Source organism: Symphalangus syndactylus, chromosome 5, assembly GCF_028878055.3.
Source record: "Symphalangus syndactylus isolate Jambi chromosome 5, NHGRI_mSymSyn1-v2.1_pri, whole genome shotgun sequence".
In the NCBI taxonomy this organism is placed as follows: Eukaryota; Metazoa; Chordata; class Mammalia; order Primates; family Hylobatidae; genus Symphalangus; species Symphalangus syndactylus.
This window is the reverse complement of record NC_072427.2, coordinates 95,763,484-95,780,047: the sequence shown is the minus strand read 5'-3', so window position 1 is coordinate 95,780,047 and position 16,564 is coordinate 95,763,484. Positions and strand designations below refer to the sequence as shown.

General features: G+C 48.3%; 1 protein-coding gene across 1 annotated transcript; it reads right to left on the bottom strand.

Annotated features, from left to right (window-relative positions):
• Window positions 1–7,151: 7,151 nt before the first annotated feature.
• KCNE1 (potassium voltage-gated channel subfamily E regulatory subunit 1) lies at window positions 7,152–10,127 on the bottom strand. Its single transcript, XM_063639310.1, has one exon. The coding sequence runs from the start codon at window positions 10,084–10,086 to the stop codon at window positions 9,685–9,687; it is 402 nt and encodes a 133-aa protein (XP_063495380.1). The 5' UTR covers window positions 10,087–10,127; the 3' UTR covers window positions 7,152–9,684.
• Between the last annotated feature and the right edge of the window lie 6,437 nt (window positions 10,128–16,564).

The following is a 16,564-nucleotide window of genomic DNA, read 5'->3' as shown; positions in this document are numbered from 1 at the left end:
TACTGAGTAGCTGGGACTACAGGCAGGCGCCACCATGCCCAGCTAATGTTTGTATTTTTAGTAGAGTAGGGATTTTGCCATGTTGGCTAGGCTGATCCTGAACTCTTGACCTTAGGTGATCCGCCTGCCTTGGCCTCCCAAAGTGCTGGGATTACAGGCGTGAGCCACTGTGCTCAGCTTTCACTTGTTTGTATTAATCTTTCCTAAATGTATGTATGGCTCACATTTATTTCGATGTTTAGTATTAGAAGTGTTTGAGGTCTTTATAAGTTTGGTGATGTTTTGTGACCAGAAACAGGCCATAGGAACTTAACTCTTGTTTATATTAATTAGTTTATGGTAAAATTGGTTTCTTTATATGTCGTTTTGCTTCATGTTGCAGTTTCCAAGAACCTATTGATGATGCGAATTAAGAACTTACTGTACAACACCAAGAATAAACACAAAGGTAAACCGTGGACTCTGGGTGATAGTGATGTGTTAATGTAGGTTCATGGAGTATAGCGAATGTACCGCTGTGGTTGGGGGATGTTGTGGATGTGCGGGGGAAGGGGGTTTATGGGAAAGCTCTGTACTTTTCATTCAATTTTGCTGTGAACCTAAAACTGCTCTAAAAAATTAAGTCTTTATGAAAAAAACAAAAACAAACAGATGAAAAATCAGGTGGCAGGCCTGATTTGTCCTGCAGGCCATAGTTGGCCAAACCCTGGTCTAGAATGTTCATTCCTGTCTCTGAAATTCGGTGATGCTGTATCTCATTGAAAATGTGTGATGTTTTCCAGCCTCTGCCCCGGGAGCTGAAGGCAGCTCAGCAGAGGGACGCGCATGGTCATTGGCTAATGTTTGCTCAGTTAGTGTCCAGGTGTCTCATGACATAAATACACATAAGTATGACCTCTACGAGCTGTGGGGCAGGGTAGGGTGAGAGTTGACACATTGAATGGCCATCTATGAACCAGGGACTAGAGAGGGAGCCTTCACCAGATGCTGAATCTGCTGGCACCTTGATCTTGGACTTCCCGGCCCCCAGGACTGTGAGAAATAAATGTCCGTTGTTTGTAAGCTGCCGAGTCTATGGTAGTTTGTTACAGCAGCTGGAATGGACTAAGGCACCTTTTTTTCATCCTTTCCTATTTTGCTTCTCATGCAGCATCAGCCTTTGAGTGCATGACCTCAGCTTCTCCATCAATTCATAAATTCCTGTCTGGGAGGGGTTCAGTCCTGCTAGCTCTTGGGGACTTGCTTAATAGCTAAAACTTTGGAGATTTTTCTCTCTCTTCTCTCTCTCTTTTTAAACCAAAAGTATTAGAAAGACAGCACTTTAAGGCAAAACAGGCAGAAAGCTTGGATCTAGTGTGTGTTCAGCAATCAGTCTTAGGAGGCGTCTCTAACCTCTAAAGAACAGCTCATGTGGTTTAGTTTACACTTCATCCCTAAATACATAATTCTGCTTCTCATTCCTACTTAAGGCAGTCCATGTAAGGATTTGTAAGGCAATAGGCTGTGTAGCAGTGACCAGGTGGCAAGATCACACCTTTTCCTTTGCTCCTGTGGCTGGTGGCTCGCCACAGTCTGCAGCTCTGTGTTTTCTCCATGTTCCCATTTAGGGTTATTTGGTTTTTACACACATGTTTAATCAATTCTTCTTGTTACTTTCTCTGCTAAAATAAATGATGGAATTTCTGTTTTCCTCATTGGAGCCTGACTGATCAACTGTAAAATAAGTGATGAGGCACGTTTGTGCCAGGGATAAGAATATGCAGCAAAAACTTCACTTGAGAAACATCACAGTTGGGTTTCTGAGAGTAGCTTTGATTTGGTGAAAGCAAATGATCCTGACCATGTGTTAAGAGCTTGACATGCCCAAGGCACTCTTCTAAACCCTTGGCCTATAACTACTGTGGGTATAGTAGGGATGTGGTGTCATTTTTCTTTCCAGACTCCTGTCACCCAAGTATGTGGCCTTATTTGGAGATGGGGTCATTGCAGATGTCATGAGCGTAAGGATGGAGATGAGATGATCTGGATTAGAGTTAGCTCTAAGTCTAATGATTAATGTTTTATAAGAGACATGAAAGGGCATACAGACACACAGGAGAGGAGGCCACATGAAGATGGAGGTGGAGGCAACAGTGATGCGGCCACAAGCCAAGGGATGAGAGGGGCCACCTGCAGTTGAGAGAGGCAGGAAGGATCCTCAGAAGGCATGGAGCCTAGGAGGGAGCCTGGCCCTGCTGGTACCTTGATTTTGGACTTCCAGCCTCCAGAACCACGAGAGGTTACATTTCTGTTGTTTGAAGCCACTGATTTTTGTGGTCATTGGTTATGGCAGCCACAGGAAATAAGATAATCACCCACTTGATTTTCCTAGGAAAGCTGTGTTTTGAAAGTCCTCTTGAAGCCTGGGTTCCTCTCTCTGCATCTCCCAGGTTTCTCTCAAAGCTTGTGGATTCTCCATTCCTCACATTAACTCAGGCCTTTCATTGCCAAGTGACCCTGAGCCCCGCCTTCCCTAGTGCTGGGGGAGCCTTCCTGACCTCCTGGAGGTGGACCTGCCCATTTCCTTGCTGTGAAACTGCATGAGGGGGTCTGTGTCTGAGGATTGTCTGGCGTGAGGGGAGAGACACCACGTGGGGACAGAGGAGTGGATGAGCAGGCCGGGGCACGATGGTGCCGTGACAGGGACCTGGCCTTCCATTCTGTGGAAGCCTGAGACAAGCAGCAACTTCTCTCATTCCTCCTCTCTATGACAACACAGGAACTGGGACACTCACCTTATTACCTGAATTTGCTGAGCCTCAGAAGCAAAGCAGCTTAGATTTTTAATCCTATCCAAGATGGAGGCCCTCCTGCTCCTGCTGCCTTGTTGTCACCCCCTTTCATGATGTGCGAGGCCATCGGAAGGTGTGGAATTGCTCCACTGATTCCCCTCATTGTCCTTTTCTCCCCTCTCCTGGGGAGGCCGCAGTGGTGACCTCATCCACCCTCAGAGGCAGGTGCTGGAGGAGGAAGGGATGTGGGAGTTCAAGCCGGCTGTAGAGGCCCAAGAGTTCAGATGGTGTCCTTCCAGCAAACTGGAGAGGCACTCCTCCTACCAGGCGGCCACTGCCCCACTCCAGGGCCCTGGCTCAGCTAGGGAAGCCGGGCAGGGTTTCATCCCCTGCTCATCCCCTAAGGCCCAGTGCTGGACTCAGTGCAGAACCTACCCAGCTATCTCTAGCAGCGGCATAAAGCCTGAAGTCAAGGCCAATGTTACGTGCTGCCTTGACATGTGGTAAAATGTGGAGGGCCTCAAGTGGCCTAAACGCAAGCTCCTGTCCCACCTCTGCTCCCATAAATAGGGTCTCCCAGCTGGGCAACCTTCTCATCCCAGGGACCAGGGACCACCCCTGTTTATTGCCAAGTAGCAGGCCTCAGTTCTCTGCCAGTCTGCGGAATTATTTAACAACCTCATGCAGAAACCAGGGGCCACTCCACCTTCTGTATTAGTCTGTTCTCACGCTGCTAATAAAGATACCCAAGACTGGGTAATTTATAAAGAAAAGAAGTTTAATTGACTCACAGTTCCACATGGCTTGGGAGGCCTCAGAAAACTTACAATCATGGTGGAAGGGGAAGCAAACATTTCCTCCTTCGCGTGACGGCAGGAAGGAGAAGTGCTGAGCAAAAGGGGGAAAAGCCCCTTATAAATCCATTGGATCTCATGAGAACTCACTCACTATCATGGGAGCAGCATGGAGGTAACCCCCACATGATTCAATCACCTCCCACTGGGTCCCTCCGACGACACGTGGGGATTATGAGAATTACAGTTGAAGATGAGATATGGATGGGGTCATGGCCAAACCATATCACTCTTGTTACTACCAAACCTGCTGTCCAACACCCCTGCCGTTCACTCTGCTCTTGAGCACCACCCCACGTGGCCCTGCATGGCCTGCAGTGGCCCTTCCCCTGGGCTATGAGTATATGTGACTAGAAAATTGCCGTGGGTCTCACCTATCCAGTGTTGGGTGTTGTGTGTCCCAGCCCTAGAGTGGGACTCCTTCCCTCACGAATGGGGTGAATAGAAGGTGATAAAAAGATCTGAGTGTAGGGATACGTAGGAGGTGGAATCTCTTCTCCATGCATAGCATGAGTGATCACAGGCCTGAAACCAAAAGGGACTTAGGTCTGGGGGAGAGATTATTTTCCAGGTGCTGAAAGGAGGGTACGGTTATTCCTGGGATAGGGGAGGGAGCTAAACAGGTTCCTGCCCAAAGGAAGGGAGAAGGGGGTCCTAGCAACTTCTCGGGGATTTAGAGCTGTGACTCCAGGGCCTTTGTTCAAAGGAGCTGCCTTGCAAGGAACTTCTAGAAGAATGCTTCTCTTTCTCAGCATCCATCCTCCCATTTCATAGTCGTGCCCAAGATGGGTCCCGTCTCCCTGAATTTGATGGCTGAATAGAAGTGTAGCCACCCAAGGGCATCTAAAGGCACTCAGAGCCCCTTACCCAGCCCCAGCAGGCACCTGCCTGGCTGCGCGGTCCTCAGGGTTCCCTGTGCATTAAGCAATATCCTCAAAGTGACCACCAGGGGGCAGCAGCACCCAGACTGCCTTCCACTGCACCTGCAGATCAACAAATTTCAGTATTTTGGGGGAATATCTGTGATAACTGGGTTACCGCTTTACTGACCTCAGGTAAACAGACAGACCAATGTGCTTGAGGGGCCAACTGCTTTAAATCTCCTGACTCATTTTTTGTATTAAGATTTGTTTTATTTATGCAATTATTCTGTTTACTCAAAGACTTTACCAGAAGCTGGGTGCAGTGGCTCATGCCTGTAACCCCAGCACTTTGGGAGGCCAAGGTGAGAGAATCGTTGAGGCCCAGACGTTGGAGACCAGCCTGGGCAACATAGTGAGACCCCATCTCTACAAAAAAATTTAAAAATTAGCTGGGTGCCAGGCATGGTGGCTCAGGCCTATCATCCCAGAACTTTGGGAGGCCGAGGCGGGTGGATCACCTGAGGCCGGGAGTTCGAGACCAGCCTGGTCAGCATGGTGAAACCCTGTTTCTACTAAAAATACAAAAATTAGCTGGGTGTGGCGGTGGGCACCTGTCATCCCAGCTACTCGGGAGGCTGAGGCAGGAGAATTGGTTGAATCTGGGAGGCAGAGGTTGCAGCGAGCTGAGATTACGCCACTGCATTCCAGCCTGGGCGACAGAGTGAAACTCCGCCCCCCACCCCGACCCCAGAAAAAATTAGCTGGGCATGGTGGTTTGCGTCTATAGTCCCAGCTACTCAGGAGGCTGAGGTGGGAGGATAGCTTGAGTCTGGGAGGGTGGGAGGATGGCTTGAGTCTGGGAGGTCGAGGCTGCAGTGAGCTATGATTGCACCACTGTACTCCAGCCTGGGTGAGAGAGCCAGACCCTATCTCAAAAAAAAAAAAAAAAAAAAGTACCAGTCCCTATCTACCCATTCATAGCTTTATGTCCATTTCTTTTGTCTTCAAGCACGGTAGCCTTTACTTATCTCTCCTCACCTGATCTAGTGTTTACATCTCATTTGCTCCCATAAAGAAGTCATACACTGATGTGGATTTTAGATAGGGCACGCTCTCAAGACAGCCACATGCATTATTCTGTGCTCACACAGCCTGGCCTGGAGATGCAAAGATTATGGAATCCAGAATCTGAATGAGAGGATCAGATTAATGGGATGTTCTCACAGTGTCAGGTGAGGACAGCCTGATACAGCCTTTCATCATGAGGCTGGGACCTCTGGGTCCCTTAGCCCCAGAACCACACTCGAGGACATGCCTGTTCCTGCGAACATGGCTTCTTCTTTTCTTTTCTCTTCTCTTCTCTTTTCTTTTTTCTTTCTTTTCCTCTTTTCCTTCCTTCCTTCTTTCTTCTTTCTTTTCTTTCTTTTTCTTTCTTCTCTCTTTCTTTTCTCTCTTTCTTTCTTATTTTTTTTTTTGAAATGGAGTCTTGCTCTATCACCCAGGCTGAAGTGCAGTGGCACACTGTTGGCTCACTGCAACCTCCACCTCCCGGGTTCAAGTGATTCTCCCACCTCAGGCTCCCAAGTAGCTGGGATTATAGGCACCCACCACCACACCCAGCTAATTTTTGTACTTTTAGTAGAAATGGGGTTTCGCTGCGTTGGCCAGGCTAGTCTCAAACTCCTGACCTCAGGTGATCCACCCACCTCGGCCTCCCAAAGTGTTGGGATTACAGGCATGAGCCACCATGCCCTAGCCCTGAGTCTGTTTATGCTTCCCCCAGGTGTGGCGTGGGCCTGCCTGGGAGCTATTCTTCTTCTGTAAAGCACAGGCAGTTAATCAGTGGTCTCTGGGCAGAACCCAGCTCAGGATTATATTTCGTTTGACCCACTCAAGTTTTAAAAAGTAAATTAGTTGCCAATGTGCAAACATTAGAAGTGTTCACAGCTTCTCCAGCAATATCCAGAAGTTGGTCCGGATGGTGCCCACATTCCCTGCTCTGTCTAGATGGTGCCCACATTTCCTGCTCTATCCAGACGGTGCCCACATTCCCTGATCTGTCTGGACAGTGCCCACATTTCCTCCTCCATCCAGATGGTGCCCACATTCCCTGCTCTGTCTGGATGGTGCCCACATTCCCTGCTTTGTCTGGATGGTGCCCACATTTCCTCCTCCATCCGGATGGTGCCCACATTCCCTGCTCTGCCCAGACGGTGCCCACATTCCCTGCTCTATCCAGATGGTGCCCACATTCCCTGCTCTGTCTGGATGGTGCCCACATTCCCTGCTCTGTCTAGACGGTGCCCACATTCCCTGCTCTGTCTAGACGGTGTCCACATTCCCTGCTCCATCTGGACTGTGCCCACATTCGCTGCTGGCTGCAAATGCCAGGAGTTGACAGCAGCCTCCCCTTTACAAGGCAGGAGGTGCCACAGTTCGCCATTGTCTCCACCTAGGGCTTCACTTGCTTTCTATCTGCAGGCATCAGAGGGACCCACATCTCTCTGTTCTGACACACTGTGTGTTGATAGCAGAGTTTCATTATCCACATGCAATCTTACTTTCCTTATTCCCAAGTCCATGGGGCTGCCTCATCAAAGCATTGCAAGAACTGATAACCATCTTCTAGAAGTATCATAGTGATATTAAGAACACGCATCACAGATCATAGTAAATGGCTTTAATTTTTTAATGAAATCTCAATACTGCAAATGCATTGTTGTCCTAGCTAATGAATGCATAGAGTATTGCCTGCAAAATAATAATTGAGATTCTATTTTTAAGAAGCTTAGAACAGTACATGGTGCATAGCAAAGACTCTGTGTATGCGAAGCCAAATTTTAAAATACGGTAACAAGTGTCTGAAAATATATGTCTCCCGGTTACTTTTCCCTCTCCCCCTTTAAAATGAAGAGGAAGGAGAGGAAGAGATAAGAGGTTTGTGAGTGAAGACAAGGGCCCTTTACGGCCTGGGAAGACTGAAGCCACAGAGATCTCCCTCTGCCTTAAAAGGCACAGGAATCTTAGTGGGGAGAATGAAGTGGTGATAAAAAGCCAGTCCGTGTGCCTGGAATATCAAAGTCAGTGCGTGCCAGGGATCACATTGCGGGTCACATGCACTCTGGGTCTCTCTCTGCAAACCTGCCCTGCCTCAGTCTGGGAATATGCAACTGCCTAAGAAGGGTCTGGCTTACACAGGGGCCGTGAGACGCGGCAGGCATAGCTGGGTTGCTACTGGTCATGAACCCTGGACACGGTAGGCAAGGTGTGGTGTCCATATGCATTATTCCGGTGGGGCAAAGATCACAGCTCTCACTAGACTTTCAGAGGACTTTGTAACCCAAAGAACCACTCATCTCAAGGACTGTGGTAACTCAGGGGCTGAGCCATGCCGGTGTTTATCATGTGAAACAAGGACTGGAACCTCACAAGGCCAAGTCTGTCCATTTGAGGATGGCCCGAGATGCACACGGGCTGCTTTTATCTTATGTGCAGGTTTTTAAAAAAATATGTTTTATTTAAATATTCCATACTCTTCAGGAATGCCCAGGCAGCTGAGCTTTCAGGATGCCACATTGCAGAGGACTCCAATGCTACTGATGGCAGCTGGAGACCCTCTCAGGGCGGGTGGCAGAACGGTGGCCCTCTCTATCTGCTGGGGCAGCCCCTCTGGGTGCCCCGCTGGAAGGCAGAGCAGCTCCGTCTTTGGGTGGGTGAGAGGTGCTGCATGGGTTCACTATAGTATCCCAATACTGTTTGGCAGTCGGCTGCCAGAGTCTCCCAAGCTGGGTGGCCTCTACACAGATACTCACTGACTCACAGTTCTGGAGGCCAGAAGCTTGAATTCAAGCAGGGCTGTGCTTCCTCTGAAACCTGTGGGGGAGGAGCCTTCCTGGCTTCTTCCCAGCTTCTTGGGATGGGGATGTGCATCCATCCTTGGCCTTCCTTGGTTTGCGGCTGTGTCACTGCACCCTCTGCCTCTGTCACGGCGTGGTGTCCTCCCTATGCGTCTGTGTCCGAATTTCCCTCTTCCGATAAGGACTCCAGTCATATTGGGTGAGGGCCCACCCCAGTGACCTCATCTCAACTAGATCATCTGCAAAGGCTCTATTTCCCAATTAGGTCACATTGAAGATACCTGTCCCTTTGGGGGGTACAATTCAACTCACAAAACTGGCCCATCACCTCAAAAGGACCTGCCACCCCAGTGCTATGTGTCCCTCTCTCCCCACAGCCAACTCCTTCCCCTGGCTCTCGGGGAGTGGGGGCACCTCTCCCTGCTCCCACAGTGACCAAGCACCTTTCCCTTGGTATGCATTCTGAAGGGGGCATTTTTTTCTCCTCCATCTCAGCCCTGTATGAAGCAAGTTCTAGACTGAGGTGTGTATGTGTGTCTATGTATATGAGTGTATGTGCCTGTGTGTTTTCAGGGAGATGTGTGCAGGATGGGTGAAAGGGAGGAGTGGAAGGTGGAAGGGCAGGAGGAGGATAAAGCCACAAGAGTGAGCACAGAAGTGACAAGGGCAGAATCGGTGTGTGCTTGTGACAAGTATGGAAATGTCATGCCTTTAGGTTCAGTCCTATAAGGTAGGTGTATCAGTAAGGGCATTGATTCTGTGACCTTAACAGAGATCAGAATAACAGTGGCTTAAGGAAGAGTGGAGTGGATTTCTCTCTCCCGTAAATCTGGCCTGGTGGGTGGTAAGGAGGATCCACATCACCCAGGCCCAGATGTGTGTGGCTCTTTGAGTGCCCCATTCTTTCCCAGACTCATAACTGCTCTCCACCTCCTCCACATCCAGCCACTGGGAAGTAGGACAAGGTAAGTAAAGGGCACGTTCTTTTCTTTCCAAGGATTACTTGGACATTACAGTCTTCACTTCCATGCCTACTGGCCAGGGCTTAGTCACACAACCTTGCTAGCTGCAAGGGAGTCTGGGAAATGCAGCTGCTATTCTCAGAGTCCATGTCCTCAGGGATTCTGCTAAATTTCGCAAGGCAGGGACAGATATGGGGGAACCACTGACAGTCTTATCACAGAAGAGTGTGATTTTAGAGAAACAGTGAAACAGTGTCATTAATCCACCCCTCACCCCTTACAATAGTCAAAAAGAAATCTAGTGGTATCCATCACAATAAAGAGTATGAGAGGAATGTGATTAGAAAATCAGGTTGCCAGGCAGGATGTGTTCAGTTTTAGCCAGTGGTGGGGTTTGTCTCAGGAAGGTGTGTGTTGGGTTGTTCTACGGCCAGATGGTTTTCGACGACATAGCACGCCCTGTAGCTCTCCAGGACCCGGGCCTGGACATAGGCCTTGTCCTTCTCTTGCCAGGCATCAGACTCGATGTAGACGTTGAATGGGTCGTTCGAGTGCTCCAGCTTCTTGGAGCGGATGTAGCTCAGCATGATGCCCAGGGTGAAGAAGCCAAAGAATCCCAGCACCATGAGGACGTAGAGGGCCTCCAGTTTGCCGTCATCACTGCGGGGGGACCTGCGGGCCAGGCCCGACACGTTGCCACCCTGTTGAACTGTCTCCTGCCACAGCTTGGTCAGAAAGGGTGTCACCTCTGTGGTGTTAGACAGGATCATCCTAGGCATTAAGGTTCCACTGCTGGAGCTCAAACTTCCCAGGCACACCTCTTAAAGGAAAAATGCAACCCCAAATCAAAAAGTACATATTGGCCAAAACCCACACATATGCACACACGTATACAATTTTAAAATCTCAGGTGAGAGGGGTGAGCTGACACGCTCCCCAGGCCATGGCGTGTGCCATCTTGAGTCTGTGCAATGCCTTCTCTTGATTGATGAATGGATATATTGATTCCCTTCTATTTCCATCCACCACCCCCAGTCTCCACCCCTATAGGTGATCAGTAGAATGAGCTTCTTTAATATGCATTGGCATATTGTGGCGTATGGGGTCGCATGTGTGCATTATGGTTTACCTAAATGGTATCAGGTCATCCAACTCATTCAGTCTCCTTCCTTTTCCTCACGACTGTGTTTTTGTGGCTCACTTGTGGTGCTGGGTGTGTGATTCCCTTACTTCCAATGGTTGTATACAACCCATAGTGAACACCCACTTCTTTTCTCTGTCTTCTCCCCCAGAGATGGACACTGCTGTGGCTGCTAACTCCATAAACAAGGGGGAGACAAATATCCCCATCTTTGACCTCCTATGGACCTAAAAAAAATCACACATCTCATACAACCAGTTCCTGGGGGCTTATGCAAGACCAGTCAGACTGGGGCACTGCCAGGGCACCCTTGGGGGCAACGTGCAATAGGTGGTCTGTTTCACCACGGAGCATCTCTCTATGAACAGTTACATTCATCCGAATGAAAAACCCACGCTGTCACATGGTGGACTTCGGAATATCTAGGGAGATTTCACAGAGAGCTCCCCTCGAAGAGGCCAGTGTCGTAGCTTGTGCTATGTTTTTCCCTCCCTGCCCATACATATGCACACACACGTACACAATCTTAAAACCTCAGGTGAGAGGGGTGAGCTCACATGCTCCCTAGTCCATGGTAGGTGCCATCTTGGGTCTACACAATGCCCTCTCTTGATTAAGCAATAGTAGATGGATTGCCTTTTATTTCCATTCACTACTTGCTGGCTATGCAGAAAGTGACACTTTCCCTATCATTTAATCTTGATATCACTGTCCCTGTATACTCAGAGTGGGCCTGGGAACTGGAAAAATTGTCTCCAAGTAGCTGTGAGATTCTGTCAAGGGTTTGGTTTGCTGTGGAAATCCCATCTAAGTGACCTTGAGATCATTGGTAAGCTAAAAAAAAAAAAAAAACAAAAAAAAACAGGTCTTGTTTTTATTTATTTATTATTTATTTATTTATTTATTTAGGTTTGAGCAAATGCCAGCCCCTACCCCCAGTTCCTGCTGGGCAACAAAAGCCCCGAGGCCAAGTCGTCGATGTCACATTCCAAACTCAAGCCAGAGGTGGCCACTGGGAGCTTATCACACGTAAGTGCTCCCACTCAGTTCTTTCTTTTTCTATTTTATTGAAACAGGGTCTCACTCTGTCACCCAGGCTGGAGTACAGTGGCACAATCTCGGCTCACTGCAGCCTCAACCTCCTGAACTCAGGTGATCCTCCTACCCTACCCTCCAGAGTAGATAGGACTATAGGTATGCACCACCATGACTGGCTAATTTTTGTATTTTTTGCAGAGGTGAGGTTGCCCTATGTGGCCGAGGCTGGTCTTGAGCTCCTGGGCTTACAGGATCCGCCCACCTCGGCCCCCCAAATTGCTGAGATTACAGGCATGAGCCACCCTGCTTGTCCCCTACTCACTTCTTAGGAGCTTAAAGTAGCTGAGTAGAACATGACCTGGAGTGGGACATGGCCTCGGGGGGATGTTGTAACTACAGGTGAAGGATGTGTTTGGGAAGACAGTTTATGGCCAGAATCGCTATGGAAAGACAAATTCCAACACTTGCCGGGACAGCGCTGTCTTTCCCAGCCAGGATGGGGACTGTGACATTGAACAACATCTTGTGTAGGACAAATAACTTCAAAAACCTGGCTCCTCTCCAGCTTAGACCCAGAGCATTTCTTCATTGAATTGGTTTAATTGTAAAACATACCCTGAACCCAGCACCTGCTGAAGACATCTGGCACCTTTCCGAGGCCCCTCTTCCTCTACCCATCTCTGAACTGTGGCTGTGTCTCAGAGTTCTGTTACCTGCTCTCTTCTCTTCCCACTCTCCTCTCTCCCAGGGTGACCGCACCTGCTCCAGGCTCACCTGCATGGCCATGACCCAGGGCTCTCTAAGCTCCACAGCCATGCGTCCAATGACCTGCTAAGGAGACGGTTCCCTTTGGCCATCCCCAGGTTCCTTAAAGTTAACACTCTACCCTGTCCTGTCAGAGACTGGCTCCTGCCTCAGTGAGCTGAGTGGCAACACCACTCACACGAAAATCTGCATCACTGTCACTGATGACTGCAATCTCATCATGGCAGTTCCCATCTTGAAGGCCTTCCTTGGCTCCTCCCCTCCTTCAAGGTGAAACTCTTGGTCTTCTGCATGCCCTAAATTTGAGAGTCTATGCATCCCTCTCCAATTCCACTGTTGCCACTGTGCCCAGACCCTATGCTCCATGGTCCCTGCTGGCCCCAGAGCCTCCACACATTGTGCGTCTCCAGCTCAGACTGCACCTTCTTCTTGGCCCATGAAGCTTCTCAGCAATGCCTACTCATGCTTAAAATTCAGCCCAGCTCTCACCTCCTTCCTGAAGCCTGCTTTGATGCATGGGGCTGGGTCAGCACTGTGAACACCATGACCCCTGCTAACCTCATCATGGTCAGGATCTCCAGGCCCCTTATCCCATCCCTGCCCTGCCATCCAGCCTGGTGCTGGGCACGCAACAACATAGGAGCTGCCCATGAATGTTTATCGAATAGATGCCACCAGAACTTAATACCTTTTGACCAGTGGGGCTTGACTCTTTATAACCTGCTTACTCCAATGAACAGATGCCAATGAGCTGGCTCCAAAGCTTTAACTGATTCCCTTTTCCAGAAGGGCAGTCATCTCCCACCCTGAACCACAGTCTCAGAAGGCAGGAGTGAGGAGCAAAAAGAGCTCAGATTTTGGGATTCCACTGCCACCCCAGGTTTGGATTCTAGTTTTGCTACTTCCTAGCCACATGATCCTGGACAGCTTCCCTAGAATTGTTCAGTCAAGTTTTTTTTTCCTTTCCAAAGTAGCGAGAAACACCACTGACATTTGCGGGCTGTTGAATCACTGAGCAGGTGTGTAGAGTGGCTGACAGCATGTGGCACATGGCAGATGCACACTCAGTGGTCCTGGGTAGGAGTTTATTGGTTTTTCTACCTCGTTAAGAAATTGCTGCCCAAGGATTTGGGGCTTTGGGGGTTTAGGCTTGGCTTTCCTGTGGCTGACCTTGGCGGCTCTCTTCTCTATGTTGTGGAGAGATCAGACATGAATGAGAATCCAAGATTGTTTGTGGCCTTTCCTGGTTTCTAGGCTTTTGAGTCTGTGCAGAGATCTGTCAGGGGTTAAGCTGCCTGGGCTCAAGGGATTCAGGTACTTGTTCTTGTACAAAACTAGCATTTAGCCCCATTCTAATCATCGGGGTAGGCAGGAATTGTTTGGTAACAGATCCAAACTCGACGCCCAACCATTTCTTTTTAAATGATCCGAAACCACTTATGGATGCATAAAACCCTGCCCCAGAAAACAGATAGACCTGGACCTGATACTATGATGTAATTTCCAAAAACCCAGAATGATCACAATTGGCAAATAATTCTGCCACCAATTACTGTTAGAGAGTCTTTACAACTTCATGACCATGTGAGGGTAAAATTATGGCAGGTGACATATGAAGATCCACATGTTAATTGATTTAAAACTGATAAATCCATACAGCAAATTAAGAGTAACATCTGCAATTAATTCAGTGAATTCACTGAGAAGGCTTGTTACTTAGAACCAGATGGACTTTCTTATGTCCAAAGAAGCAACCAAAAACATCTGTTTTGAAAACCTCCCAAGCCCAAACCATCCTCAGCCTTGTTCTTTAGAATGCTTTAGAATGACCTTGTTAAAATGCAGATTGCTCCTGTAATCCCAGCACTTCGGGAGGCCAAAGCAGGTGGATGACTTGATGTCAGGAGTTCGACACCAGCCTAGCCAACATGCTGAAACCCGTCTCTACTAAAAATACAAAAATAAGCCAGGCGTGGTTGTGGGCACCTGTAGTCCCAGCTACTTGGGAGGCTGAGGCAGGAGAATCACTTGAACCCAGGAAGTGGAGGTTGCAGTGAGCCAAGATTGTGCCATTGCACTCCTGCCTAGGTGACAGAGTGAGACTCTGTCTCAAAAAATGCAGATTGCTGGGCTCTACTTACAGAGTTTCTGATTCGGTAGAACTGGAGCAGGCCTGGGAATCTGCATTCCTAACACATTCCCACGTGGTGCTCATACTGCTGGTCTGGAGGCCCTGCTTGGTGATCTATTGGAATCACCGGGGGAGCTTTTAGAAAATAATGATTCCTGGATCTCACCCCCAGAGATTTTAATGTCTTTGGTCTGGGTTCCTGCCTGACTCAGAGACTTTTTAGAAACCTCCCAAATGATCCTAATTTGTAGCCAAGATTGAGAACCACTGGGCTGTGGTGTGGGACCCTAGGAAACTGATCAATCGGCCTTTTGTGCTGCAGGGTACATGGAAGAATTTTGCAAAAATATAAAAATATGATTTCACTGCCTATTTTTCAAATCTTGTCTGTTTTTTACATTTTCTTTTTTGGCCTTATTTGCCTCTGATACAGACTGAAGAGAAATTGCAGAAAGAAACTCTCCAGTCTTCAGTGTAACCTCAGCTGTCCCCATTCTCACGCACGCTGGTGCCTTCAATTACAATTTGCCTGTCAGAGCTTAAGTCCAGCTAATTAACTGCCCTTCAAATAACAACCCTATATTTTTAAAGAATTTTTTTTAAAACTTTACATGTAATTTACTGCATTGCTTTTGCTAAATGTCCTCCATACCCCCAATGCCTGCTAGGCTGGGTCACCATGGTATTTTTGTGTAATGAGTCTCAAAATGAGTTTGGCAATGTCTTCGTAATAGTCAGCATGGTGTAAATGACAAGAGTCTGGATCTGCATGTCATTTGGGATTTTATATCAGATTCTCTAGGTTCATTTCTATTATACATGATGCCAAAGCACCTACATGGCCCGTGGCTGCACTTTCAGACGGTTGGACTCAAACAGAGTGGGAGAGCAACTGATCCAACAATCTTAATTTTCAGAAAACAGGGCTCCTTAGAGATGAGATGGCTTGCCAAAAGTAATCTCTCCTGTCAGAAATACATATCCTCAGCAAACTAACGCAGGAGCAGAAAACCAAACACCGCATATTCTCACAAGTGGGAGCTGAACAGTGAGAACACATGGACACAGGGAGGGGAACATCACACACTGGGGCTTGTCGGGGGAAGGTGAGTGGGCAGAGCATTAGGGAAAAGAGCTAATGCAGGCTGGGCTTAGTACCTAGGTGATGGCTTGACAGGTGCCGCAAACCATCATGGCACATGTTTATGTCTGTAACAAACCTGCACATCCTGCACATGTTCCCTGGAACTTAAAGAATAAAAACAAAAACAACCAACCAAAAATATATCTAAAATGTCATCTCTTAGCAATTGACTCACATATTATTAGTATAGAAAAAAGCAATTCCCAGGACCTTGTACAGAGGAAGCAGGCTCAAAATAGCTGAGGAATAGGCCACTTTTATCAGGTAGCATTGGATCCATGAAAATGGGGGTTGGCTTCTTACCTAAATATGCCATCAGAAATCATCCTTGTTCCTGTCCCCTCAGCTTTTTGTAGCTTGCACAGTGAGTAAAGGGATGGGGGAGGTAGAAATGGTAGGAGCCAGAGATGTTCGAAATCCATTTGATGCTTGGCCTGTGCTGAACATTCTCAAACTATGGCCTTGTTGGGCCCAGAAAGTGGGGTGGATTCCTGGCCATTTCTGCTTCTGCCTGGGTGTGACATATGAATGCTGCCCCTAATCAAGGGTAGTGCAATTTTTTTTTCTTAACGGCTTAGACCCAGTGCTGCTGATCTACTGGAAATCACTCAGGACACAGGGCTCTGGGCAGCTGCCCTGAGCGAGACACCTGCAAACGGAGACCAACGGGGCCTCCAGCACCCTGGATTTCCGTAAGGCCCCCGGCTGAACCCAGGGGAGAAGAGGGCAGTGGGTGGCGCCTCGCTGCTCTGGGCACACACCACGTCTTCTGACTTCTCCCACGTGCTCCGGCTGTGTCGCCTATCAGCACTGATAACAGCCTGGAAGCTTTCAGAACAGAAGCTTTCCCAGCATGGGAAACTCTCATTCTTTCTCATTCTTTCTTTCCTCTTCTTAATTTTCCAAAGCCTTTATTTCTAAGACCAACTGTGGCCTACCCGTGCATAAACTGGGCAGGCTGTAGACAGCAGGCTTCCCAAGTAAATACTACACCTTCCTCCCAATATTGAACCCTGTCCCATTGATCCTGCAGGGGAG